The following is a 27,723-nucleotide window of genomic DNA, read 5'->3' on the forward strand; positions in this document are numbered from 1 at the left end:
ACACGGTGAAGTTAAGATGAGAAACGAACCGTTGACCCTATGCTAATTTTATTAACTTTTGTGTGATGTTAGATTTTTAACAGAATTTAAAAAAGGAATTAATGTTTTGTATTTTTTTTTTTTTACATGAAATCGTGAATTTCTCACGATTACAATACAGTTACGATAAATGTTTATAAAAGACACATGTAGCCGTGTTTCCACCATGTGCGAGCTAATTTTCGTACCACCAGGAGTTCTCGTAATTCCGAGTCGGCCATGCCGCGTTACATGCAATTACATAAGGTTATTCGTTTTAATTACGAAGTGAGACACAACGGTGAAGTGGATTCCTCGTTTGCCGCGACGTCCAACCCTGTTCTCACTTATGCATTATTTGCATAATGCGGCCGGGAAAAAAGCTCCCTCGTACAAAGCTACTACAGCCTTATTTTTAATGCAACAAAGTGCCTTTGCGTTATTCCACGGCTTGTGATTCTTGTTCGTGTAACTGAAATACGGCACTCTTGGTACAGAAATAGGCGTAAAGTAGCGAGGATTAATGAGGTTGAAGCAGATTTACTTTTTAAAAAGACTAGAAAGCTTTTCTACCTATCTTAATTATTATTGCAACTGTACATTTCTGATGCTACGTAAAAGGTATCGTAAAAAATGGCGAGGAAGAAAGGCGAAGTGTGCGTGAAATAGTAAAAACGTTTCAGTGGAAAAAGCACCGGGCGGTCGGCGTCTGACCAATGCCATTCGCTACTACTTGAAACTCTGAACGCCTCAACTCGACGACGATGAGCGATGAACCTGATCCCTTAACGAACTAATAAGATCCTTCATTATATGCAAATGAATTACCTCGGCACATTCGTCTACGGTGCCATTAATGTATGCCAGAAATGGCTAGCAACGACCGAAAATCCTTTTAACGAGCAATCATTGAACATCGTTCTCGCCTTTCAGACCGCCTCAACGACCCGACGGAATAGCCGAGAGGATTAATCAAGATTGATTTAGGCGAACGGCCAGACAACGGTGTAGATTTATGCCCGCTGAGGATCACAGGAATATTCCCAAAGACATGGAACATCACTTCCGGAAATGGTGCTACTAGACTCTTCTTCTTTATGATTGACTTTCGACCGAAATTTGTTGGATCAACGATATACATATGTATATTGTTCATTTTCCAAGCTTTTCTTATGACCTTAAAATTTTGATAAGACAAAGATGATATAAAATAATTTTCTTGTTGAAATTTACAAAAATCGAAGGCCTCATCGATCGTTCAATCGTTTCAGGATAGATATGGTTTGAATTATAAGACTGGCAATAATTTCTCACGGGATAGGGGCGTTAAATTGAAACCGTCGTTCGTAAGGCAAGGATTCCCGTGATCCGATTTGCTTTATCTATTCTTGAAGACATCCTCGGAATATCGGTCTGCGCTCGACCATTGATCGTCCTCGATTCTCTAAAATTGTCGGTCTTAGTTAACTCGACGTTTACCAGAAACAATGGCAATCGTTCTATGTATAGAATATTACTAAAATAAAACGTTTATCAATTATCGCTCTTTATCAAAGGTAGACGAAGAATTTTCAACAAAACCGATTAGAGAAGAAGAACAATTAAGCAACATCTGTTTCGTCGTTCGAAGCTCGTTTACCATCCTCCCTGTACCGGCTTTGCCGGTAAACAACGTTACGATCGATCTTCATTGCGCGGCGGATAATTTCATTCGAGCGATTTGCGGTGATCCAAGGACGGTGCTTGTGGTAAGATCAGATCGAAAGCTGGAGGATATCCCGTTGGCAAATAATTCCTTTCGCGAGTCGGCCAACCCTAGCTGAGAGGATTAGCGGGTAGTTTAATCAAACCGATTATAAATCCTTGGCACGGCATGAACCCCGACAGCTGAATCGGCTCTATGAAAATTCATTTAGGGCGAATGCCGTGTGCTCTCGTTCGTCCGGCAAGAGAATAGCCCTGGCTGCTTGTGTTACCTACGCCTGCTAAATTGTTAATTAAATTGTGCAAGCCGAGTTTTATCACGGCGTCGTTGAGTACGCGTCCCGAATTACTTTCGCCGCCTCTGGCGTACGGCGATTTGCATTTCATTTCTTGTCGGTCGTGAAAATTTACAAGCTACCGCAGCCCACGCCTTTCTTATTGCCATTTTGATCGGCCGTTGCTCGAGGAATCAGGCCAATCCCACGCTAATCACGTATATAAATTACCACGATCGCTATACAATTACAAATATAAAGTAAAATATTGTAATCAGAAATCCAGCCGTCCACGGTCGAACGATCGAATCGGTATCGAGGAAACGAACCGAATAATCACCGATTCATTCTCTCACAGGGGGATTAAAAACGATTAAGCGTTCGTTGATAATTAATTGCAAGTGAATTCGTTGGAAATTCCTTCCGGTTGAATTTCAGTCGAGCTTGACAGGTTGAAAGAGCGCGGAGGATCTTTCTGTTTCAAAAGGACAGCGCCAGACGGGGCCACTTTTTTGTCCTTTCTCTAGCGCAAACCCTTTCGCGGCTCTTTCATCTAGCCGACGCTTGGAAATGGAACGTTGCCAAATGTAAGAATCCCGGTTTTCTTTGAAAATACTCTTTGTAACGTCACTGGGATATTCGGTTCTATCTATCTCTCATTAAATTTCCCTCCTTTCCCACCGTTTCCGCAACGCGTAACTCGACCATTGAAACAGGAAATTTCAACGAACGGCTGAAAAACCGGTATCCATTATGCGTTCGAACTGTTATTGCCAATTTTCGATAATTACCTGCTTGGTAATAACATTGTTGGTTGATTGTTTAAACGATCGTTTTTATGTAGTTGTAATTCACCGTTGCAAAAATCAATTACTATTTATTTACACGGATATTTACCGCTTAATCGAATGGAAAACGTGTGTAATTCCCAACGTGTGCTCGATTTAATTTTCATACGCGTTTAACAATTGTTGGAGAAAAATGTCGACGAGCGCGATGCCTGTGAAGGAAATTATTTCATGTTTGACAAATCCAATCCCGTTACGCGATGAAAAGGTTGAATGAATAATTACTTGTAATTTCACGGTACCCTGGCGCTTTCGTCGCGAACAAAACGCGTTAATAATATGCAAGATGAGGGTACATTCTCTTCCGTTGCTTTTTATCATCGATAAAAATCGATGACCAGCCCGCACCTTCGTCACTGTCAATAAACCGCTGTACGTTATCCTGTACAAAACGTGTCAGGAATTTTACGAAAAATCTGACGTGAAATATTGGGGTAAACATCGACAGTGAGGCGTCTCTTTTAAATGTTGTTTTTAAACTAAATAACGACGTTGAAAAATAAAATTCAACTGTGATTGAAGCGACGAAGTATGTCGACGATTCTCATCGCGTTAAGATTCCAGACGGTTTTCTCGAAAGAAAAAGAGGAAAACAAACGAAGTTTACGCGTTTGAGGCGAACGAATAAAGGTTCGTCAAAGTTATAAGAAGAAACTAGATTCGGAGTAGCATTGACCAAGGAAGTCCATTAGTTAGACGATCGTCTCGATGGAATAAAATCGTCTGAAAAGGCAGGCATAAGTTTCTACCTCGGAGGTTCTTTTTTTCCATTTTTGGTCGACCAACTGATGGAGCTGCCTAGCCAGCGCGAAAAGACGAGGCGAAACTTATGCAAATTCACAATTTCATTTGTACGTAATGTTTTCGTCAGCCTTCCAGCTTGGATTAGTCGGTTCCCTTTCATCCAGTTCTCGTCTTCTTTTTCGAATGCAAATCAGTCCCTGGAGATAATTCACAAATTTTATTCGCCGCGATTCAGCTACGCGTATCCCCCTCTGTGTCTTTTATTCTTGTCCCCTGCCAGACGTCGTTTATTGTTGACCTGTACTACTTGCACCGTCTTTGCATACAGAATATTTTATTTCCTTCGGGTCTGTTTTATTTTGCCAACGATAAATCAGATAATTCATAAACGATTCTATTTTGAATTATACATATCTTTTTTTATGTAATAGTTTATATAATAGTTCATCAAGTTTTTGAATGTTTGCTTTTTCTCCGACGATAAGTAGTAATTACGGAGAACAAGTGAAAAATAGACGAATAGCTTTTCAATGGTGGCAAACAAAAAGCAGACGAGCAAGTTTCGAACTGTCGAACGAACGAGGATTATGGCGGTAAGACGGAAATAGGGCTCTACCTTGGTTTCTCTCCCTTTTAATCGGATCGACGCAAGAAGCTCATTAATCTCCCTCGCCTTTCAAACGCTCCTTTTTTCTTTCACTGCCGATGTGCGTGGTTTTCCCACGATTTTTCGACTTTCTTACTTCTCTCCTTCGCTGCTAATTAATTCATCGTCCTTTCCATGTAATTGCGTGTCTTGTTTCACCTATCTTTCAATCCTCGAAAAGCGAACGTAGAGTCAATAATAGATTGTAAAATCTGGAGAATCTTTTAGTTTGTTAGTAGAATCTTGAATCAACGAAACGGTCAATAGGAATTTGGTAGGTACACGAAGTGGTTCTTGTTGCATCTTTAACAGTCGAATGTTCAATTCGCAAGAGCACCCTCTCGTTTGCCCGAGAAATTACTTCAACCTGTTTCCAGACCATTCCGCGAACCTTCAAGCTCTCTTGTGCCACCATTGGTGACCTCTTAAACACGAAACTGAATTCTCCCAGCGTTCTACCTTCCCACGAAATGAACTTCACTACATTCTTTTTAACAAAGTGGCCCGCGAGTCTGAGTTAAAGCTACACCGACCACTCGCGACTTTAAGTGGCAGTCAAAGTACACTACTCAATTTATTTCTCGTTCGCTGCTGCTGCACTTTTTAACCTGTCTACAAATTCAGACCTTTAATTAGGAAATTAAACGCTTACTCTGCTGTTGTAACATCAAAAGCATTTTCGTTTAGAATAATTTAGCATCGGTTAATATTTTCAATTATCCTTTGAAGGTCAGAAATATTTGCATAGGTGACCGCTGTTTAACTCTTCATTTTTTTTCACACAAGTTTATTACACGTTTCTTGAAGTTAGTTACTTATTGCCACCGCGAGATTCTTGAGCTTGAATCTACGAGCTCTGTAACGGTGACGAGTTGCCATGCGAAGGGAAGCACTTACTTTAAGTGTCCGCTTAGAAGATAAACGGCTGACTAATTAGAAGGCACTTCGTCGTACACGTCTCTAGGAACAAGTGTATTCAACACACATTTGCCATCTTCGTTGGCTTCGTTAACGTCTCGAGTTTATTTTGGAGCATCGGCAACCGACGTTTGCATGCCCGACGGGAATTCTTGAAAAGCGGCTTGTTACTCGCAATGTAAATCTTCTTGTATTCTCCTTTCAAACATATCGTTTTCGTTTAAACTTCCACGATTTTATCAATTTTTCCTTATTTTTTTTTTATCCAATTCCTTTTCTATAGAATTCATTATGTACAGCATTCGATCAGGGGAGAAAACAATCAGAAAGAGAATAGAAGAAATATTGTAATCACAGTTTGAACAGTTAGTCTCTATAAATTCCGACGGGAATCGAAGCTCGTAACGGATGGTAAGAACCTTCGAAGTTCGTTCGATAATTTCACCTAATCCGTTCGCGTTTCCGTCCCCCTTCGTCTCCTCGATCTTCACCCCGGCTGACCGGTGTAAATTTAATAAAGCTTCTCCTTTATCTAAACGGTCGTGCGATTCGCGCGATACCCACTGGTAAATAGGACGTCTACGTTTAAGGGCTTAGCCGAGAGCTGGTGGAGTTCGTTCGACGCTATCTCTATCGGTGATTTCGAGGCCGAAACGAGGATTCCTTCGAGCGTAATCCATTCCAAGAAGAATGCACCTTCTTCGCAACCCTCAAAAGATCGACCCTACTAAATTCACTTTCAAATCTCTCCTCTCCGCTCGAATTCTATCTCTCCATTTGCTTTGCGAATCTCGTCAAACGAGATATCCATTTGGATTTCTCAACGTTGAATAAATTTTACATTCGAATTCTTGACAAATTTCAAATCAGCCTCGGATTTGAATCATCCTAGATACGTATTACTTCCGTGAAATTACACCTTCCAACGTGTTCAACGGGAAGCACGGCAAAATACAGGCGCGGCGGATAAAAAAGGGGAATCATCGCGGATGGGGGTGTAAATTTGCCGAAGAGCCGATAATGAACGAGCGTTAATGACGCCTTTATCTCACAACGGCGTCGAGTGAGCGCCATGTACAGGTGGCTTCATAATTCAACCCTTATCTCTGCGATTCGATGCACGCCCTTTTCACTCAGATCATTCCCCGGCGAACCCTCGTAAAATTGTTTTACCGTTCCCGGTCTACTGGTTGAGCCTCGCTGACGATACCCCTGGAAAAATTCCCCAGACAGAAAAGGCAAAGGCTTTTCCTCCAATCAACGTATCGACGAGAACACCGACGAGATGTAAACAAAAATTTCGATGGGTTTCCTGATCTGTATGCTTCGCCTCGACGTTTCTTCGAAATGGAAACCTCGGTAATCCCTTGTGTTCCGAACGGATCGAATCCAGGTTTAACTTGGATAAATTTAACACCAGGAGGATCGTCTTAGGAGACGATTTTAATGGTTAAAAGGCATCCTACTGATGTTTGTGCTGAATTTGTCCATGGTAAGCTTTCTTCAAACGAAAGGATTTTTTCAAAGAAATAGAAAATGTGAATCGAGGATGACATCTTTATCATTTTTATCGGATACTCATCGTTGTAACATTAATTACCTCATTGTGACGAACATTCGTGGGATTCTTATAATATTTTACAGTTCGTTACAAGTATTTACAACTCATCGAATATAAAATATCTTAAATTTCTTCGTTGGCTCGATTTTTATACAGGAATTTTATTATCCACGAATTCTTCGCTATGTCTCTTACTTCCACAATTATCTTGAAAAATCCTAGTATCATGTTAAAAGGCAAACTTCCTTGATTTAAAGTAATTTTTAGAATAATTATCAGAAGTTCTAAGAAATTTTGCAATAGAGTCTGTAAGAAATGGGTCGTTTCATTGCAAAGAAGAGAAGAGGTATAAAAGCTGCTGCTTTGAATTATCTGTATAAAAGCTACACTTTGATAATGGGAACGTTCCAACCATTAACAGTGAAGAATACCTATTTCTTTCAAGAAATATGCTCCATCTTCTTGAAGATAAAATTTTCTTGAAATTATTATTCAATGTAATTTCAGGTGAACGTGTACATGCCACAAATTGTGCTTCTCAAAACGAGATTAAATAGGTAAATTTATGTACCTTTAATTACCAGTGTAAACACATTGCCTTTATTCTAATCAGTTTAACTATGAATAATAATCATACAATTATATGTAAATAAATGATTCTTATTTGGAAATTATTCGCATCGCGAGCTCTATACGTTCCACGAAATTTATTCAAACACGTTAATCGATACGTTTTCATAGAAATATTAGTTTCCACGCTGGAGATAGCGATAATTTGAAACATTTCGCGAGTTAACCGGCTATTTAAACTGCGAATTATTCAAAGGTTGGACAACGATTTATGGTCGTCCTATCGATGGAAGCTTAAAATTTGACGTCATTGTGATAACACATAATAACTGACACGGTCAGATGGAATGGAAATTCGATTACCATCTCACGAACGTATTATCATTCCTAAAATATTTACGCTATCGTTAACTGACTGTTACAGCTGAAAATGTATAATGCACACTTTGGCGTCCAGTGCGAAACGGATATATTGCATGATGAATATTATAGTCTCTGAAAATATTTTATGCAAGGAAGCGTTCTGTTCATTTAATTCGTTATTACTTTTCTCCACTGGAAGCTGGTTCTTTTCTTTTTTTCATTTCGGTTACAAAACTTTATTGTTCATAGTTTAAATCATGATGAAACTTCTAATTAAAAAGTATTGGATGCTAGTTCGACGAGGTATCGATTACGGTACCCAGGTTGGTTGTAATTGAAGAACAGAGAAAATTCAACGAGAGAAAGGGAATAATTAGAAATTGTCAAAATAGCGACTTGGAAGTTGAAAACTCGACTTTCATCAAATGAAAGTATACACCTGGTCAGTCTATTCTATTAAGTCATCAAAAAAATTGTGACATCTAAGGAACGTAAAATGAAACAACGTAAGGTCTTATTCCACTCTGCAAGATAAGGTAGCGTTACTTGAAAATAAACGCGAGGGAAAATGAAAAAGCAAGTCTCTGGAGGCCATCATGTGTGAATGGAAAAATAAAGAGAATTGTCCGTGTCGTCGAAGTAGCAGGTCTGTTCTTCTAGAAACGCAGAATCAATGTTGTTTTTAGAATAGAGGAACAACGTCGGTTCAGCGTGGTAGATTTCCAGTAAAAAGTCATCAAAGTTCTCTTCTTTTCTATACATTTTAAACATACATTTACATATATATCTGAATATTAAATAAAATTATTCTGTTCCTCTGGTATTCTTCTTTCGAACATTTTCATATCCATTCTACTGTAGGAACAATCTATGCTATTGTTATTTGAAAATTTTCAAGCATTAATTGTTTGTCAAATATTTAAAACGCCCGGATTGTAATATAATTGAAATTTGATAACTCGTCGAACAACGTCGATGCCGATCGGAACGATTAAACTTTCATCGAAACAACGTGGCGAGGGTTCACGAGAGACCACAACCGCACGCATGAATTAATGGTTTGTTAACGAAGTTCCTTTTGCCGCGACGTTGATCACGGTAATTCGGTACAACGATAACGAGCAGGAACGTTTAATGCCTCGCGACTGCATCGCGATAACGCGTTCCCTCCATTGTTGCCCGTTGTTTCGTATCGCCGGGGGTTATGCTCGCGAAACGCGACTGTCTTCGCGACATGATGTTATTAAATGGATTTCCCTCCTCTCCGCGAGGGAAACCGAACTTTTAGCTTCTAATTGAGGAAACTATTAAGCGGCACAAAGGAGGGAATGCCGAAGATTAAGCTTCGAGAAATTGAAGATGATCACTAATGTCGGGGTACTTTCCGCATCATTAAAGAGACACTTAATAAATTTTCCAATCAACGCGGGATTTCGATGAAAATCATTAGGGTGCAAAATGAAAATTTCGAAATATTAACAGAATGTTTTTGAACGCTTGTCGAAAGCCACGTTGAGCATGGAAAATGAAATTGAACGTTTAGAATAGAAGCGATTTGAAATGCAAATCGTGCGAATTTCTAGTGAAGGGTGTGTGCTCTGCAAGATGCTCTGGAGTCTGAATAACACAGTCAAAGGGTGAAGTTTACAAGCGGCAATGCCGTTTCCGAAACATAGAGAGACGAGCTTATCGTGGCAAGCATTTGCAGTGGTTCTTGCCGGTCGAACGAACAGTCGCGAACTTCGCAATTGACTGCTAATCTCGTGTAATGATGACAGTGTACGGGCCAGTGAAGGGGGTGGACGAGTTCCAGACAACATAACTTCTCAACAACAACAACTAGAATAATACCGAAGGTCCTTGAAACGGAGAGATAACACCAAATTTAGAGCTGTATCTACATTGTCTCGTCGGTTTTGCCATTTTCGAACGAAAGTCGATAGGAATGGGTCTTTAGAATTTGTTTAGGATTTTTTAAAAATTTGTTAAATGTAAAATTTCTCTAAAGAAGCTTCTCTAAGGAAAATTTCCCAATTTTCTTTTCTTCTTTACCACAAATGAATAGAAAATGAAAAAGTGTCCTGGACGAATAGGATTTCGCATGGTTGGAAGACGGAAAAAGGATTCCCTCGCAGGACACTCAACCAATCGAGAACAAATAAAACACGGCGCAGGGTTCGACAGGCTGATTTCATCGCCGAAATGACTACCTGTTCCACATCCCGCCCGACAATATCAGCCTGCTAACCCTGCCCCTGCGATGAAATCCCGAGCTCCGTTCTTTTCAGCAATTCGTATTGTAGATACTACTCGAACCAAGGATGAAACGCGAAATTCCCTCCTCGAGATCTTGTCGTTCACGATTTCAGAAATAGGGAATGTTTGCACACGGGACTGGATATCGATAACTTGATCGTGCTTTTTTTTCCAGGCAAAGGGTAGTTGAAGATTTCACGAGCTAACATTTTATCTTGATATCAAGAATCCGACGAATTTATCCGTAAAAATTCTTAAACGCTGTATTATAATATATATTTTTATCTATTTAATTATTTAATTACTGGCAATTTTCTGATAAAGTCAAATTTAGCAAATACAAATTTTCAACCCTCCTTTAATAATTGGAATCCCTCGATCGAACTTCGATACTCTGACTCTATTTTAACGAAATTAACTTAATCCACTGGATTCAAAGGAGAAGTTATCTCTTTTGCAAATTCCGTTGAGTAAGTACAGTAATGTGACTATCAAAGTTATTCGCGTCTAGAAAGGGAGTGTAACTTGGTCATTACCAGGGGTTTGACCTTCGATCGAGCAGCTTGGGAATTTAAAGGCAAACTATATTGAGCCCTTAATTGCCTTGAAAGACACGTCAATTTCAGGAAGAACAGATAAATCGAGCTTACAGAGTCGACTCTCCAACGAGGGGATGATAATAACTCAGCCAAGTTGGTGGTTAATTCGGAAAAATAACCCAATTAAACAATTCAGAACGCCCGTTGGTATTTCCCGCTTTAAAGGAGCATTCTCCTCTTGTGGAAATTTATTTACCCTGATTTAGCTCGCTCCGCGGAGTTCCAACCTGACCCCTCTATCTCTGCTACAAATCAACAGGCAGAGAATCTGTTTAGGGAATTGCTACGACTTTGAAAATTTGCATTTTCCTCTACAAACAAGCAGGAACGTTTAGACAATCCCGTGGATGCTATTATAATTGTGCGGATAATTAACTGTTTATCCAAGTCAAGGAAAGTTTCTTGTACAAACACTGTTCCGAAAAGAATTGCGAATTTTTCTAACAAAAATGTAATTTCGCAGGGAAAACAATAATTATTGCTTGCATACCCGTCTATATTTACCTCGGGGCTAAAATGGCTACCACCCTTCGCCCAAACAACATCCCATTTATAATTCAACTCTGTACATCACTAAACATATAGAATCCTTATGCAAGCTTGAGTGGAACAGGACATGGAAGAATTACAAAGCTAGCCCTCTCCAAAATACGATCTCAAAACTAATACAGAATTTAATAGGAGAAAACAAGTGGCAATAACACGGATCAGATCTGGGCGCACCCGATTAACACATACGTACATTTTGAATAATGGACCGCCTATGATATGCGAATTATGCGACCTGCCGCTTTCAATCGATCACATTATCACTAAATGTGATAAATATAACTTAGAAAAGCTGAAACTTAACATTAAGGACGGACCCGAGGGAAACACTTGTCTCAGTTAAGTACCAGGACACAATAATTACATTCTGCAATAACATTGTAAGCCTGTCGGACTAAGTCGCTAATGACTCTCGCTATCGATGTGACTTTAAATTAAAATAAATAAATAAATAAAAATGTAATTTCCTCTAATTATCCAAGAAATTAAACGCTTCGTCTTATAACAAACAGTTAAATGATTCAGATGAATTGTATGATATTTATTCGCATAATTGATTTTCGAGCAAATCACCTGAATAAATCCCAAACTTCTCAGTCAGCCATAATACTCATCCCAGTAACCGGATAAAAACCTTGCCTAGATCTTAACAATATGATACTTGAGGAACATTAACGCGAACGTTTGCTGCGATTGTAAGAATCTTCCCCTTGGATCTCATCGGTCTCGAAGAAGGATTATGTTCACCCGCATCTGGATAAGCACGTTAACTGAGATTCCCGTCAGTCTGCCGCGTTCTCCCGCTGATATTTTATCTTCAAGAGTCTTTTCTGCCGTTTCTCAGCGTTTAATGGACTTCTTCATTCGATCAACTCCCGAATAGACACGGGAAATGTGGCTCTAAAAGAACCCCTGTACGATAGACGATCAATCAATCGACGATCTTAGCTGTTAGGGTATCACTTTCACAGAGAAAAAAACATATTACCGGTCTCAGCAAATACAATTTGCTAACTCGTCGAAATTCTTTTTTTCCTCTGGAACGATATTCTGTTATTTTCTCTTTTTGGAAACGAAATTTTCCATTAAAATTTCGCTTCCGTTTCGTGTAAAACGATGGATAGTAGAGAGAAATTTTTTTATTCGAATCTCGCACGGACAGGGAACAGTAAGCTTAAATGTGAATTTTTCATTCGAAGGAATGGAAAAATGTTGCCTGGAAAAATATGCAATTGTAATTGTTCGGAGGTTAAACGTTTGAATGGTGGGCGTGATAGAAGACTTCTGAGGTATATGCTATTTTATATGCTTAACGAGCATGTAAATTCACTTTGGTACGCGTGCAGCTTGCAAGCATGTATAATGTTACCTTCATGAGTGTCTGTGGGATTGTAGTATCGTATCGCACTGTAGTGTCATGCGTTACACTGCTGAATATCCATGAGTAATCGTCCCTATTAATACAAGATAGCATGTTTGTGAAGATAAGTTGGATGCCAATTTCAACCCTTCGCGTCCCCTACTTCATTTTTCATTTTTCCACTAATAAATTTTGTGTGTTTTGGTATTTCTTATCATTTTCGTGAATATTGATGTCATTTTGTTTGACAAGTAATGAAAAAAGTTGAAATAAGATTAGTCAGATAAAACTTGGCGCTTCTCAATTCCTAGTGAATAGACCGAGATTTCAAAGTGGTCCAGCCCCAGTTGCGAACAATTTCCCGGCCCCTTCAATGCATAAAAGTTCCAGTTATTGAATTTCTCGCGAAATAAAAGTCTCTGAAATTTCGGGGCTACGCGACCGGAATAAACAGCTTCTGTTTACCAAGGGGTAGCTATATGAAAACAATCCTGAGGTATTCGAGCCACCATAGAAACTCGAATCCTTAACATTTCAACAAAGTATTAAGTCTCTCTATTTCTAATAAAAAATTATTCGACAAATTAAATAAAGTAAAATTTTAACTTCAATTAGAAAAGCCGATTAATCCCTTCTGTAAGATTTCAATCAATTTTATAGAGCATCGTTTTGTAAAATTATTGCTAATAAAATCTAAACAATGTATTTTCATCTTGCAGCCAATTTTCCTTCGTTTTGTGCAAAATTATAGCTTCAACGTTCGGGGAGAGTTCTGTTCGAACGATTTGATATGAAGGGAAGATGGTTGAACAAGGAGGAGCAGCTGATTCCGTACGGTTACAGGGAAGGTTCACAAGGGAATCCAGGGTAGGAACACACAGTCTGATAATCCCTATCCTTATTATCTCGTCTAACGAACCGAGGTAGCAAGGAACGCGAGCTTGTCTGAATTCCTCGCGCGAAAGCGCTCCTACCGACGAGCGATCAATTCGAAAAATTCCTCGACGTTCCGCCGTTCTATACGCCGATATGAGAATTCTTCGTCGAGTTCTGAGCACCGTTTGTGCCGACGACTTCATACGAGTAATCTCTCGACTTCTTAGAAAACTCGATCGTGCTGTGGAACAACGCAAAGATGTCGTACTTTTATGTTAAAGAAACGATCGCTATCTTTGAGGCGCGTTTAGAGTGGTTCGATGTTTCTGAGATAAAAGAAAGTCATTTCTGTCTAGACTCTAGGTTCTAGAGTAAAGCTTTAGGAGAACGAAGCAAAAAGAATCTAAAAATCTAGGTGCTTTCTAATTTCTTTTCTTTTTTTCTAGGTTTAGTTCCATATCTCAAAATTAAAATGAATCCGTTTGATCAACAATTGTAGATCATCCGAATCGAAGATTGTCAATTTCGTTCCACTTAGCAACATTTTGTTGCTCAACTGGTTATCTAACTCTCGCATGCCTCGGCAAATAAATTTGTATGCAAATACCACTGGCGACCCGATAAATCGTTATATTGTCTATACGTTACACGATATACCTAACACGCATTATTTGGGCAAGCAAACACAAGCAGCAAACGTGTACGAATATTTTTCAAGCAAATAAATCGTTGCACCGCGCCGGCTTGTACACGCTGGTTATACGGAATCCTGTTTGTTGATAAACGAACCCAGCGTTGAAAGCTCCGGTGCCTTTTTTTTTTCTTTCCCTCTCGAATATCCCAACTGAATTTACGGTGCTAACGTTTTGACGATTCCACTAAGGGTCCCTTTGCTCGTACGACACTGTACACCCATTGTTAGCCAGCTTTTGTTTCTAGAAAGAATCCCTTTTCACGTTGCACCGAGAGCGGAGATTGTAAAAGAACTTTGGCAAGGGAAAGTTTCCCAACGAATCGATTAAACGTGTTCGCGGCAAAACTTGACTCTCCTCTTGCTTGCCATTCGGTTCACGGAATATTATTTTTTACACTACCGGAGATTAAGTTGCTATTCACTTAGAAGTTTTCAACGAGCTTCTGATTACCTAGGAAAATGCTTCTCCGACAGAGATTGCTTTTCAGAGTTCGCTGGATTCTTTTCATATTCGATTAACACCTTTAAGTATTATAGAAACCATTTACGAATTTAATACAAGGAAATAAGAAGGAAAAAATTTAAAATAAGAAATAGTACGATGGTTTTCTCAAGGTTTTAGAAAATGCGAAAGGGGTTGAAATCGCGACAACTTCCAGCCAGGTGTGAGAAGTTTCAGAAAGCTCTCGAAAAATACAGGACGGTCGGTTTGAAAGCTGCCTCGACACCATCTCGCTCACTCTTTTTACCTGCCTCACCTATGCGATCGCGGCTGTGTGTACAATCTGGATCAAGGCCCGTGTCGATACTTACCTACTAGGAATTCCGATATTGCAATTCAGCGTTTCGCGCGCTCACCCTGTTCACCCGCTCCCTTCCCCACGGGTGTTGTTGTGTGCGGTTGGGCGCGGACATACGTACTTACGTGTGCGTTTATCCGCGTGTAACTGCATGACGGGTGCATGTGTCCCCGATGCGTGTAAACCGCGGGCGAACGCGAACTAAAGCGAAGTTTGACAGACGATCGGTTGTTAAGAGATCGAACAGAAACGGTGCGGCGCGGCGAAGGGAAGCCAGGGTATTTAACATGAAAAGTATCGTGTTCGATTAACGATTCTGGGTTGAACATTGAATTATTCATAAGCGTTCGGTAGCTATCGGGAATCGGTCGACAGGCGTGATCAGTCAGGTCTAAAGATTCTACTATGTACTTTTAATTTCGAATTTTCTATAATAGTAATGAAATATTTTTGTAATTCTTTTTCAATTTCGCAAGTTGAAATTCTCTTTCAATAAAGTTTCAGGGGAAAATAAAAGAAATTGCATCGATTGTTCAGGAGAAAGAAACTATAGAGTAGCGCAAGAAACAGCCTCATCGAGTCGCTATTTTTCCGGCAAATAAAGCCCGTTCCTTTTCGTAATTTGTCTTCAAGGACGGAAAACAGGGCGTTCGAACGGTTTAAACGACCTTTGAGAGCGTCCTCGAAACAACGGGGGCGTAACTTCGACGCCAACCTTCTCAATATGTGTCGCGATTTCTAGATACGAAAAGGAGAGAAAAATTTCACGAAGACGCTAGTGAGTTCATTTTATACTGGAACTAAATGTGGACTTATACCTCGTCATGTTATATGATAAACACAGAGGAAATATAACGCGCACGCATAAATTTGATCGAATAACGACAATAAAGTCCAAAAGATTGCTATGGAAGTTGCGATTGCAGACACTTCTGGAACGGAGGTTCGTTCGAACGTGAACTGCAATCCGACTAGATGAATTATCTCGTTGGCTACGAAGCTGACAGCCAATGTTCTTTGGAGCCGTGAATGCCATGCAAGTGACGTCGCATTGTCTCGAGCACTCCTGAAGAGTGGTGTGCTTTCATGGAGCTGAAAGTGGCTCTTTATTGCCCCTGTTTCTTCTCCTCTTGTCACAGAAGTAACAAGAATTTTTTGATGCAAAGAATAATGTACCTCATATAAACTTTGTCCAATGGTATCTTAACATTTTCTATTGCACTTTGCGTGTACGGAATATAGCAGAAAGAAAATATTTTTCTAACAAAAATAAAATAGTTTTTTCAAATTATTTTATATGGAGCAACTTAATTGATCCCTGTATAATTCATCTTTTTCCTAAACAAGAAATATAATATAATAAGTGTTTTTTAATTTTTGGACGGCGCGGCGATCCATGGAGAGCGCCCTAAAACAACGGACCATGGAGAAAGCCACAATTCTAATTCAATTCTGTACCTCATATTAGCTTCATTTTCTAAATTTTACACCGTCCCTTTAAAAATGACTCTATTTCTAAATTTCTGTAACAAAATCTTAGTAATGTTGCATATACTTCGGTTCGATTTATTCCTTCATATAACAGTTAAAACATCTAAAGCAGGTATCTTAATTATATACAGACCGCGGTGTTCGAGGATTTACAAGCACTTTAAGAAGCAAGATCTCGCAATAGCAGATATTTTCAGTTCCACATATTCGACGTGTTGCAGAACTTAATCTGGTTGCTAGTTACTTATTGAGTTATAAGTTACAGACTGGGTAACGCAACGAAAACGAATGATTCGTGTAGCCGATCGCGATAAATATCTCGAGAAACGAATAATCGAGAATCGTTCTCTAACCATGAGACTTTTCCCGTGACATTTATTATTATTTCCTTCGTGCCAGATCGGTCGCTGGTATTCAAAGACTGTCAAGAAAATAAGATATCGTTAAGGCGCACCGGTAACGTTCGAACCGTTGCGTTGCGTTGGCTGGAAGTGCCAGTGAAAGGTGTTATTACGAATAATTTCCTTCGCTTGGAAAGAACACGCAACGCGTTTCGCAGTGCAACAAATTGATTTTATCTGTATCTAGAACGCAGTTCGTGTACCTACCGTTTATTATTAATTTTCCAAACAAATACTATTTAACCCTTAAGAAGGCAAATCATCGAAACAGAGATAATATAAATTTTAGTTTATTTTCGGTTAATTTTTATTTTATTTTCCGGTTAAATGTATAAACAAGAAGATATCACCAATTTCAAATTAGTTTGTTTCATCGATAAATTGCAATATTTGCTTAAGCGTAACGTAACATTACACCTACATTGTACAAATATTATATTATCCCTGTTAAAGGTATCCAATCTGTTCGCACCATAAACAGTTTCAACTCACCCTGATCCCTGGGTAGCTAGAACGGCTAAATTGCAGCCGGTAAGCGTCTCCTCGGGAAACATAAAGTCCAGCTTCGGTGAAATCGTCGCGAAACCGGCTTCCTGCCCGCCGCTGGACGACCACACCTTCGTAGAGCTTCTAAGTATATTATAATTCCTCGTGGCCAATGGTCGAGTTATAAATCTTTAATACCGTTAACACAGCCGAGGTTCACTTCCGTTTATGAATTTCATCAAGACGTACTTTATTCTATTATAGATAAAATGAAATCTTTCGCTCGATGCATCGATCCGATGCTTCAACAAAATTACCACTCTGTTCTGTATAAATTATCATAATTTTTCAAAATGTTTACAATCGTGGTTCTCGTCTGATTGGCACGGTTTGCCGATGATTAAAAGCCACAAAAATCAGTCCGAAAATTCGCCAACTTTATATTTGCGGAACGTGTCTCGTGGATCTTGGGGTGAAAAGAGCTCATTGCCTCGCTACGTGACACAAAATTCCCCGTCGATATGACGAGACGACGCGACGCGACGCGACGCTTTTACGTGGCGCCACAACGTAAGGTACGACTCGTCCTGACGAAGTACCAAGCAATACTGAAAGCTGACAGTTTCGAAACTGGATTCGAGGACCTCTCGGGATATATTCGACGAGTCGAACTCGGTGTTGTTATTATGGAAAACGGCTGAACGAGGGTAATAAATTCGAGCTGCTACTGGCATAGAAATAAAACCATTAAATTTTACTGAATTTATTTCTCTTATAATAACATTTAATTGGTGATCCTCGAATTTCATAATTTTATTTTTCAGTATCTCCTGAATAAATATCAATTCTTAACAAGTTTATTATGTAACGATAAAACCAGTGAAATGTTGTAATTAAAAACATGAAAATTAATTAATATTGCAAATATTATGGAATCTGAATATTCAATTCTTAAATAAAATATTTTCGTCATAAAGTTGGTTTCCATTTAATTTTCGATTCGTGATTAAAAAAGATAGAAAATAACGAGAGAAGATGTTTTGAAAGTACTGTTCGCAATGCAGTTTATTGAGAAATGCATTAGTTTCCCTTAAAAAGCTGACTGGGGGTAATTAAAGTTGCTAACAAAACGGCTAATTAAAATTTCCATTACTCCCAATGAATCCACCTTGATTACATCTCACTAGAGGTGAACCTTAATAGATTGGTCGATTCAAATTCCTCGCTTTTAGTGAGGCAAAGTCCCTACTATTCTATTACTATACTATAATAACTGCTAGTTTACTGTACACATTTAATTAAAGTATAACTATTGAAATTTTCTTAATGAAATATACGAAATTGATAGTGTTAGACGCGATAATCCCTTCTCCTTTCGTCAAGCTGATATTCTCAAAGACGAAGAGAATAAGAATTCCTTGGCGTTGCTGTGTAAACTTATTTTGTGCTTAGAAAATCCTTTCGTACACAGCGTCAAATAATGAAACGTCGCGTTGATTCAGCCTTTTCGTGTCGAAGAACCGAACGACTGGATATCGCAAAAATCAAGCCAGCCTTGGTTGCTTTTCGCGTGCTGAATCACGATGAGCTTTCCACGTGGATCCAACAAGGGAACGAGCTTTTCCGAGCATCGATAGGACAGCGTGGCGCTGTTATTCCTCCTGATCCTGAATACGATCCGCTCCCTTTTACCAAGAAAGAAGGGGAATAGAATTTCTGTGGCCAGACTATGGGGTGACAATGCGACGAAAGATTGATGTTGCTTCCACTGAAAGAACCTGTCTCCGAACGGTTGTATGTCAGAGCTACGGTAATTGCGTTTGTTACTTAATTAAGTCTGACAGGTAATATAATATTATTTTACAAAGACACTTTTCTGAAAAATGTCGTTCATTATTTGCAATGTTAAGCGGGTAATTATGTAAAGTAAAATCTATTTGACATATTTAAATGATTCTAAGAAGCAATTAATTTTCTAAGAAACAATTAATTATTTTATTCAATACTTTCCAAAAATAAGAAGCATATAAAATTTTCACCATCTCGTTAGTTCGAATAGTCGATATCGATTACTAGATATAATCGTTTAATCGAGAACTCGCAACGTCTCCATGTACGTTGTTATCGGTGTTCAATTCCTCGATGGTCACTCGCCTCTAAACACTGTTCGTGTCCAGTAGCTTATGTCCGATGATCAGACGAGTAGCGATCCTTTGAACGTGTTACAGCTACGGATCCCATTGCAATTACACAAAAGCGAGGATCTACTCAATTCCTCGATCACGTGAGAACGGTGTAATTGGAGTATCAATTATTCTTCAAGTTAACCCTCTTCCATTGTCTCATTTTATATCTCTGAGATAGTAAAGAGAGCGAACTATGATTTTCTATGATTAGTACTTAAAACTCTTTCAATTTTCCAACTATCCCTAATCTCCTTCATAATTGAAAACGATTAAATTCTGAAAAAATCAAATACAGGTATAATTTTCCTTGCAATAATTGAAACGACTATTAGAAAAATCCTTTATCACGTTCGATCGATAGATTTACAATTACCGCATAAGAAAATTAACGAAAGGATTAATCGTTTCCTCGTCTAAAACAAGATCGAAAGTTCCAAGTTTCCCCAACGTCGGTTGACCGCGTTGAAATTCCAGCAATTACGTCGACTGAAAGTTTCGACCACCGTGGTTGTAAGGGTGGCCACAAGCGATCCTCCCCGTTCCTACTTCGTACGCGCGCGGCTGTGTCTGTGTAAGAATACGATGAACGAGACGGGTCTTTTCAGTCGCATCGTTGAAAATGCCAGTGGAATAGCAAAGTGCCGTAAGTCTGATGAAGTTGTTCGGTAACAGGTGAAGATTCGATCCTATATAACCACTTTGAGGAAATTTTAGGAGGTTTCGCGCGCCCTCCAAGACCTCGTACAACCTCTTTCGAGTACGGTCACGTACCGAGGTCGCTTGGTAGCTCGATTTTTCAGTGTCCTGTTCTCCTGAGAAATTACATTCTCCATTATGGAAACATTGACCGTACCGGGGAGTCTTGTTAGGAGATTACGAAAGCGTCTTTACTCGGTAAAAGGCAGTTTCGTTCGAACGAGGAATCGAGGAGAGGGTGAATCGTTTGCTATTCACTCTCCTCCCGTCGTGTTTATGCTCGATCTCTCTACTTCAGATGCTACCCGTTTTCAACCTGCACCGTAGAAACTTCCTCGCTTGTTTTGAAAGCTACGCCAAAACTACAGGGATAGAATTCAAACACCGCGCCCTGTAAACCGTACCTTTCGCTTGAATAATTTTCAAAATAATTATGGTTCTAATAGTTACCGGTCTATCATCCATATCAGATATTATTTCTCGGCAATGTTAGACTAACGAAAGGTTAGTTTTTGTTGTTGGTAAAACGTATTCGTTAGTTGGTACATAACTTTCAACCTATAACTTCGTACGATCGATGAATTCTAGATTGAAGATTAATTTGTCGATTAAACAACCGGCAGACCAACGAACCAACATGCGGTTCCACGCGAAACGATGTGTGCAAAGTTAACGAAAGGTGATGAGAAAGTCAAGATTAACCCATATGTCGGTTAATTAGTTGAATTCCGTTTATCAACGCGCGTGCCGAGCTTCGAACCGTTTCTCTTCATTCTTCCTCCGGAGAAGTCTTACACATTGAGCGGAAACGGGGGTAAAAGAATTTTACGGGCGTTAATTAGTCGTAGAAGTAATTAAAAACTCGGTTACTTCCAAGCCGTCTGTCAAAGATTAACTTTGGCTCATTCAATAAATGTCCTCTGGTGAAACTTTCTCTTCTTCTTCCTCGTTTCTCTCTTTTTCCTCTACTTTTTTTTACCTACTTGTTCGCCCTAACGAGAGAAGCCAGAGTGAAAAGAGCCTCGTAGCTGCCACGAGATAAATTTAATTACTCATTCGAACATCTTTATTAGCGTAATTTTATGGAATGCCCGGGTAATCGTATCGAATTCGTTCCAATTTCGCAATTTATCGATTAATATTTTCAACAGTTTTGAAATATCCAGTTCGGTGAGATAATATTAATTAACGAAATATACGAAGGATTGATTCTACTCACCGATTCTGATGACCGGCGGCAGCGACATGGCAGTGGTGACCAAGATGACAATGATGGCGAACAACAGTGCCATTGTGTCGGTCGTGACCTCAACTCGCACCTGACTATGACATCGTTCTTGCGTACTTCTGTCACGGGACAGAATGCTATACAAGGCGAGAAGGGATACGTAAATACACGAAACTCGAACGTTCACAGACACTTTGCCACGGTGTTACACATTTTCAGGTCCTCGTCGTGCGGGTCGATGAAAATCTTCAAGAAATCGTCATTGTCCGCGCCTGAAAACATACAAATCAACCTGAAAATATTACAAATTTTTCATAAATATTAAAATATTTCCAAACTCTATGTTACCGCGTTACAAAAGAGCCGAAAATAATTAAACATCGCGTGTCCATTTGTGTCGCAAATCATCAAATTAAGGGTCGCAAAGAAATTGTCATTTAGGCATAATCACTTCCAGTTAATTGTAACTAGGGTAATATAATTTATTAGTCGAACGTGTTCTCGGTCGAAGTTAGTCGATTAGTACAGCTAAAAAATAATAAAGACCGCTAGTCGACAATGCCAGAACTCAGGCAAAACGAACTCGTTGTAAAAAAATATTCTGTCGCGATTGTTAGAACGCACACACGTTTATTATTCGGAAACGACTTAGGATACTGATCATCGGGCAGTGAATTTGGGAAAGTCCAAATTAGTTTATTACTGGCAGCGTCAGCTATCTGCGTTTACCAAAATTCTAACGCTACTCCACGCCGAGTATTTTCCTTGTCCTCCAATTTCCTTAAGAGCCGGCACTAAAACGCGCGTGAAAACTGACCACTCACAAATTCTTGCGACCAATCAGAAGTCAGTGAAAATCACCCCCAGTTTCCAAAAACATCCAATCAGTATCACTGTTAGAAAACCTCACCATCAAAAAAAGTTTACCTTATTAAGAAACATATTCAAACACTACACATTACATTTAACTACTTGTCCGAACAAATATCTTAAATTGCCAAAATTAGCTTAGTAAGCCCTGTAATTATTCAAATATATTAAAATCGTGTTATACAATTTAGTCTGACCCTTTTTACTCTCGCATCAACACTCTAATTATAATATCAAACAAGTACAATCTTCTAATTACATCGTAATTCACCGAAGCTTTTCCCATGGATCCGATATAAAATCCCAACAAACTTTATCGCGCTATCGTGTTTTCCCAGTCGATGCCGCTTTGCGATATTAAAACCATCAAAAGCAAGCGTGGAAATTTGGTGAAACGTGAAAGCACGTCCGACATTCTCATTAAAACATCAATCGTTGAAAACTGTCGGCCATGTTTCAATACCCGCTACGTACACAGTTTCCATCATTATCCGAAGATAGGAGGAAGGTAGTCAGATCGAATGCACATCATCACCTATCCGCTATAATTTCGCGGACATCGCGAATGGACTTTACGTCCATCTTCTGCGTGTGTACAAGTTGTCGGTGAGAGCTAATGGACGCCATCAGTTTAATGGAAACCCTTCGACCGTGCATGGTCTTGCACATAAATCACTTGGGGTGGAATTCTCACCGCGAAAAACGAGGCGACCATCGGAAACGATGTAAGATAGTGTTCGCGTACGGACGCGAAACGATCCGGACGTGGTATTGCTTCGGAGAATTATTTGATTCTGTACAGGGAAAGATTGCTATTTCGTTCGTGAAACAGTTAGCAACGAAAAAGAATTCCGCGCCAACAATTTCACCTTTTTAACCGCGTAACGAATGGAAACGAGGTGGTTTTTCACGAGGTTCAAATTTAGAGTAATTATATGAGATTTGAAGGGTAAAAATTATGTAAAATGTAGGGTACACTCAATTTTACATTTAACATAATTCAAATGGTTAAATAAAGATTAATGAACTTTAGATTTCTACTTTAATTCTGAACGACGCTCGATGGGATTTCGTGGAATTATTTATTTTAGGGATGCCGCTATGTAATTACGTAAATTTCGGCCGAATCTAGGTTGTCAGCAAAAATCTTGCTGGCTACGATCAAAGTTGATCGATAGAAAGGTAGAAGGTATAAAAGGGGCTCTCAAGCGACGTACGAGTTCGGTGTCGATGCCACATGCAGCTCACGCTTCCGCTATTAGAGTTAACGTAAACGGATTTAAGCTAACCCAATTTACCAAGGGGTAACTTTACCCCTAGCTCGTGTTTGTTCGTCGTTTCTCCTCGGCCTGCCTTAAGCGCGCTGCTTGATTACGTAGTCGTGTCCCTGTTAGACGATTCTTTTTCTCCTTTATTTTTCGTCGGTTACCATGTCGCGGATACCCACTTCCTCTCCTCTTTATTCGAACTCCACCCCACGATCTTTGCCGGGCATCGCGAAACGTTCATCAGTTTTACGATCCACCCTGATCCATCGATGCTATTTCCTTCCAGGAAACTGTCTTTCAGGATGAGACTCTGGAAATGGTATTCTACTGGACCTGGATTACGATCCATGATACTCGTAAGTGCTGGAATTGATTATTTATAGAAGTTTTATATTTCTATCCGTTCCATTTCGCTTCTCTGTACAATAGTTAAATTGATTCGAGTATGAAACTTTGGAGAGCAAGTACAACCATTATCGTATTATTATTTTCATTTTTGGAAATGTATATTCTACTAACGAAATTTTTGATGTTATAGATAATTACTAGGGTATTATATTTAGTGAATTTGGTTAATGATGGTTAAGGCTTTTGTATAATTAAATCAAGTATTAATTATCAATATCACTGCATCTTTGGATCGCTAATGAAGCTAACAATGATAGTGATTTCTACTTCGACACAGCTTAAGTTCAAAAGCTTCAAATATTTTCTTTCTTTTTAAATTGTTATTCGAGTTATTTATTCAATGATTTAATTTATTTTCGTTGTTTCTCATTGAAAATTCTGGGTGAAATAATAATCGATACTAACGACTGGAGTTGCAGCCACGAAATATGATTGTAACTCATGCGATCGTGCACGTTACCTGGTTACCGCTAATGAATTAATGACGAAGAGGGTGTTAGATTCAATGGGGAAACGGAACTATTGAATGGAACCCCTTGTTTTCGCTCCACGGCCGTATTTATGAGCCTTGAATAGAACCGAGTGTCGTGAACATTATTTACCTCCATTTCTTGCTGAAAAGTTTGAACAGCTTGCAATCTCAATTGAAATAGTGGAAATATCGAAGCTTAAACAATTTTGAAACTTTGGAAATCTGTATCGCAGTGCGTGCGATGATACAACTGAATCGAATTACATAACTTCTTTCGAACGTTTCTTCCATTTCACGAAGATTGCATACTTCGAACATAAAAAGGTGAAATAGACCGAACGGAAAGAAATCTTCATGAATTTGAAAAAAAGAAAACATTCCATCTTCGTCCATGTTTGACCTACGTAATCCATTTTATAACAAGCTCTAAAATACGAAACATTTTTCAAAATTACGTTAAAGTGAAAGGACAAAATTGAACGGAATCGTAGTCGCAAGAAACAACCAATTTCCTTGTTTACGTCAGTCAACGGAGGATATTTTTCTCCCTCGACGAATTCCAATCCTCGTTTCTTACAACCTTGCAAGTATTACGAGACAGAATACATCGTGATAGTACGTCCATTTGGAAAGAATGAGTTCTATAGATGAGTTCTATAGATGATTTCATTTATAATTATCCTCCACTCAAGTAACTAGAAATTTTTTCAATATCCATTAATGAAAAGAAATTTTTAGCAAAATTTCATCAAAATCAGAAGCAGACCGTGTAACAAACTTTTCCGGCGAAACTTTGAAGAATATTTTCTTACAGGACCCAGCTTTACACCCGAAACTCTTAAACGGTATTAACCGTTCCTCTGCAAAGTTCGCGAAGAAAAAGTGTACGTCCCTATGATAGATCGCGATAAAAAAAAAAAAAGAAAAAAAATTTAAACGGGGAATAGAGGACAGCATTGTTAAAAACGTAGTTACAGTAGCACTGTAATCGTTATTCTTCGGGGTGTCTCGTCCCCAGCGAAACCCACTTTGCTTGCGTGGAAGCCTGAGAAATCGGCTTGTTCGCCGACAGAGAAAGAGAGACAGTGGGATAGAGATAAAGTTGGTCAGGTTAAAAAGTCGACGTTCCATCGCGTGGCTCTCTTGATACAAATCGAACGGACATGGAATTGCGATCACCAAATGTCCTGTACTCTTTGTAGTCTCCACTATTCGTGGACGAAAAACGAACGACGGTCTGGTTTAATTAAATCGATCGGCACTCGTCGCCAACTTGCGAACATAGTAGCGGGTGAATCGTGCAATAGAACCACGCTTGTATCACCAGGTATTCGAACAAAACGAATCGGAACACCGATCTCGGGTAATTTGAAAACTAATTTCTTGCGGTTAGAATTCGCGTAATTCACTGTGGAATGGAACTGATCGATGCATGTGGAGAAATATTTTGTAGAAAACCAGTTGGTAAGGAAAGAAAATGATTTTCCAGGTTTATAAAGAGTACAATAACGTAGTCAATGGATATTCGATAATATTCTGTAGCAATTATTTGTAATAAAGTTAATCCTTATACGTAATACGGTTCGATGAGCGTTCAGTTGATAGCTGATTGGAAACGAATCGGTATTCCACTCGTATCTCTGTAAACCGTACTCGAACCGTGAACACCGCTAATTCCGGCAATCGTTCGCTTGAAAACTCGCTAATCACCGTCTGTCAGGTGTAACTCACCGTTCGACACTCGGATTAGTCATTGAACGGTTGGAAAATATTGCTGGAACACTGTGGAACCGTCTTTGGATGCGTGCCAGACAGACCATCGTTCTTCCCTTGTTCATAAATTACCGCGAAAAACTTCCTTCCCCGGTCACTGTATCTCTTAAGCTGCGTACACATCGAGCGAATGAGCAGAACACATAGGATACTGTACACAAAAGCATCTGATGATGATTGAAACACAACACGTGTGTATCCTGTCGGCAATTTGATGGAGATGATCAATGACAATTAAACCTTCCAAAGAAATTCATCACAGATTTATTATTAGAACCATCGTGTTGGTCGCCATATTTCTTTTTTATTTTAATTTTTTTAAACTTGTGCTTGTTGACCGAGCCTGGACAAAGCTGAACGAATAAAGAAATGCTAACTTGATTAAATAATTCCTGAGGATATGAACGCACAGCAAACGTCAGCTCGAACAGAATGGAACTTTTGTTCTCGCTTGCTCGTTTATTGTATACCCTGCTTTATATACTCACCACGTTTCCTTTTTATCCGACGAATATCTGGGAACATTCACGGACCGGGAAAAAGGAAAACGAGTTCCTTAGATACGCGTCACTCCGTCTCTTTCACTGGAACCACCCCGTCGTCATTTGGAACACCAGAACACTATAGTTCACCGCACGATGCTTGTCCTCCGTAGCATGCTTTCCACACCCAACATCCACTCGAATCTTCACAGTGGAACGTATCACTTTTTTAAAATGATAGGCTACGTTCGATAATTATTCCCATCGAATAAGTTAATTACACCGCTCGTTACGGTGCCCACTATTCATCGACAATGTTCAACCTTACATAACCATTACGCGACATTATCTCGTCCGAGCTCTCATTAACCCGTGACCCGTCATCATACTACGACACCGGAAACTCGCGTTCGATCGTCGACCTCTTCGCGTTCGAAACGAATCGAAGGAAACACACGTGGAAAATTTTCTTTGGATAAAGATTAGCTGTTCCTTTTAGAAAGAAATTTTATCATGTCCTCATAATCAACCCTTTCAATTCTTTATACACTATAAAAACGTCTGAACAATCCGTACTTCCAGTTTCGTTAATTATAAATACTGGTTATAACATCCCGACAGTAGTGTGACCCGGTTAATTAAAGAGGGTTGGTAAAATTTTTCACTAGGTCGATCCCGTCTATGGACACTGTCAGATCACTGTTCGATTATTTGGAAGAAAGGATAGGGATCCGCGAAGAGGACGTCCGGTTTCTCTTGAAACGAGCACGCGATCGAGAACACCTTCCCGTTATTCGTACGCGCGGTCCGACAATCGCGAAAGACGCGCGGCCACTGGCTGCGCCAGGACGATCTACCACCCCCGGACACGAGTGCGCGGAACGCGGCACCAGAGGGTGGTGGATGGCTTTCGAGGGTTGCTCGTGCGATAGAGAGAGAATACGTGTTAGAGAATAGGAAGGAGAAAGGGGAAAAGGTAGGGGATGAAGTCGCGCACGCAACGGGCGGAATCTTTGGCTCGTATCCTTCTCTATTTTGGGGGCCGAAAACAGGCTGATAGGGAACCGGCAAAGTCAAGCCCGTTATCTGGGTTACTGGACCCTCCTGGCGCCGACCATGACCAGGATAATGTTTTATGTGAACTGGTACCGTGTGTTTCGAGGCGAGACTGAAACGAGTTT

General features: G+C 39.5%; 1 protein-coding gene across 1 annotated transcript in view; it reads right to left on the reverse strand.

Moving 5' to 3' along the window:
- The window catches only part of LOC117601447 (glutamate receptor ionotropic, kainate 2), a 97,402-nt gene extending 70,038 nt beyond the window's left edge, over positions 1 to 27,364 (reverse strand). Inside the window, exons 1-2 of the mRNA XM_034318168.2 lie at positions 26,549 to 27,364; positions 21,261 to 21,541 (exon numbers count right to left, since the gene is read on the reverse strand). Coding sequence (XP_034174059.1) covers positions 21,261 to 21,333 — 73 coding nt within the window. The 5' untranslated portion in view covers positions 21,334 to 21,541; positions 26,549 to 27,364. The remainder of the gene's footprint in view (positions 1 to 21,260; positions 21,542 to 26,548) is intronic.
- Between the last annotated feature and the right edge of the window lie 359 nt (positions 27,365 to 27,723).

Source organism: Osmia lignaria, chromosome 6, assembly GCF_051020975.1.
Source record: "Osmia lignaria lignaria isolate PbOS001 chromosome 6, iyOsmLign1, whole genome shotgun sequence".
Taxonomy (NCBI): Eukaryota; Metazoa; Arthropoda; class Insecta; order Hymenoptera; family Megachilidae; genus Osmia; species Osmia lignaria.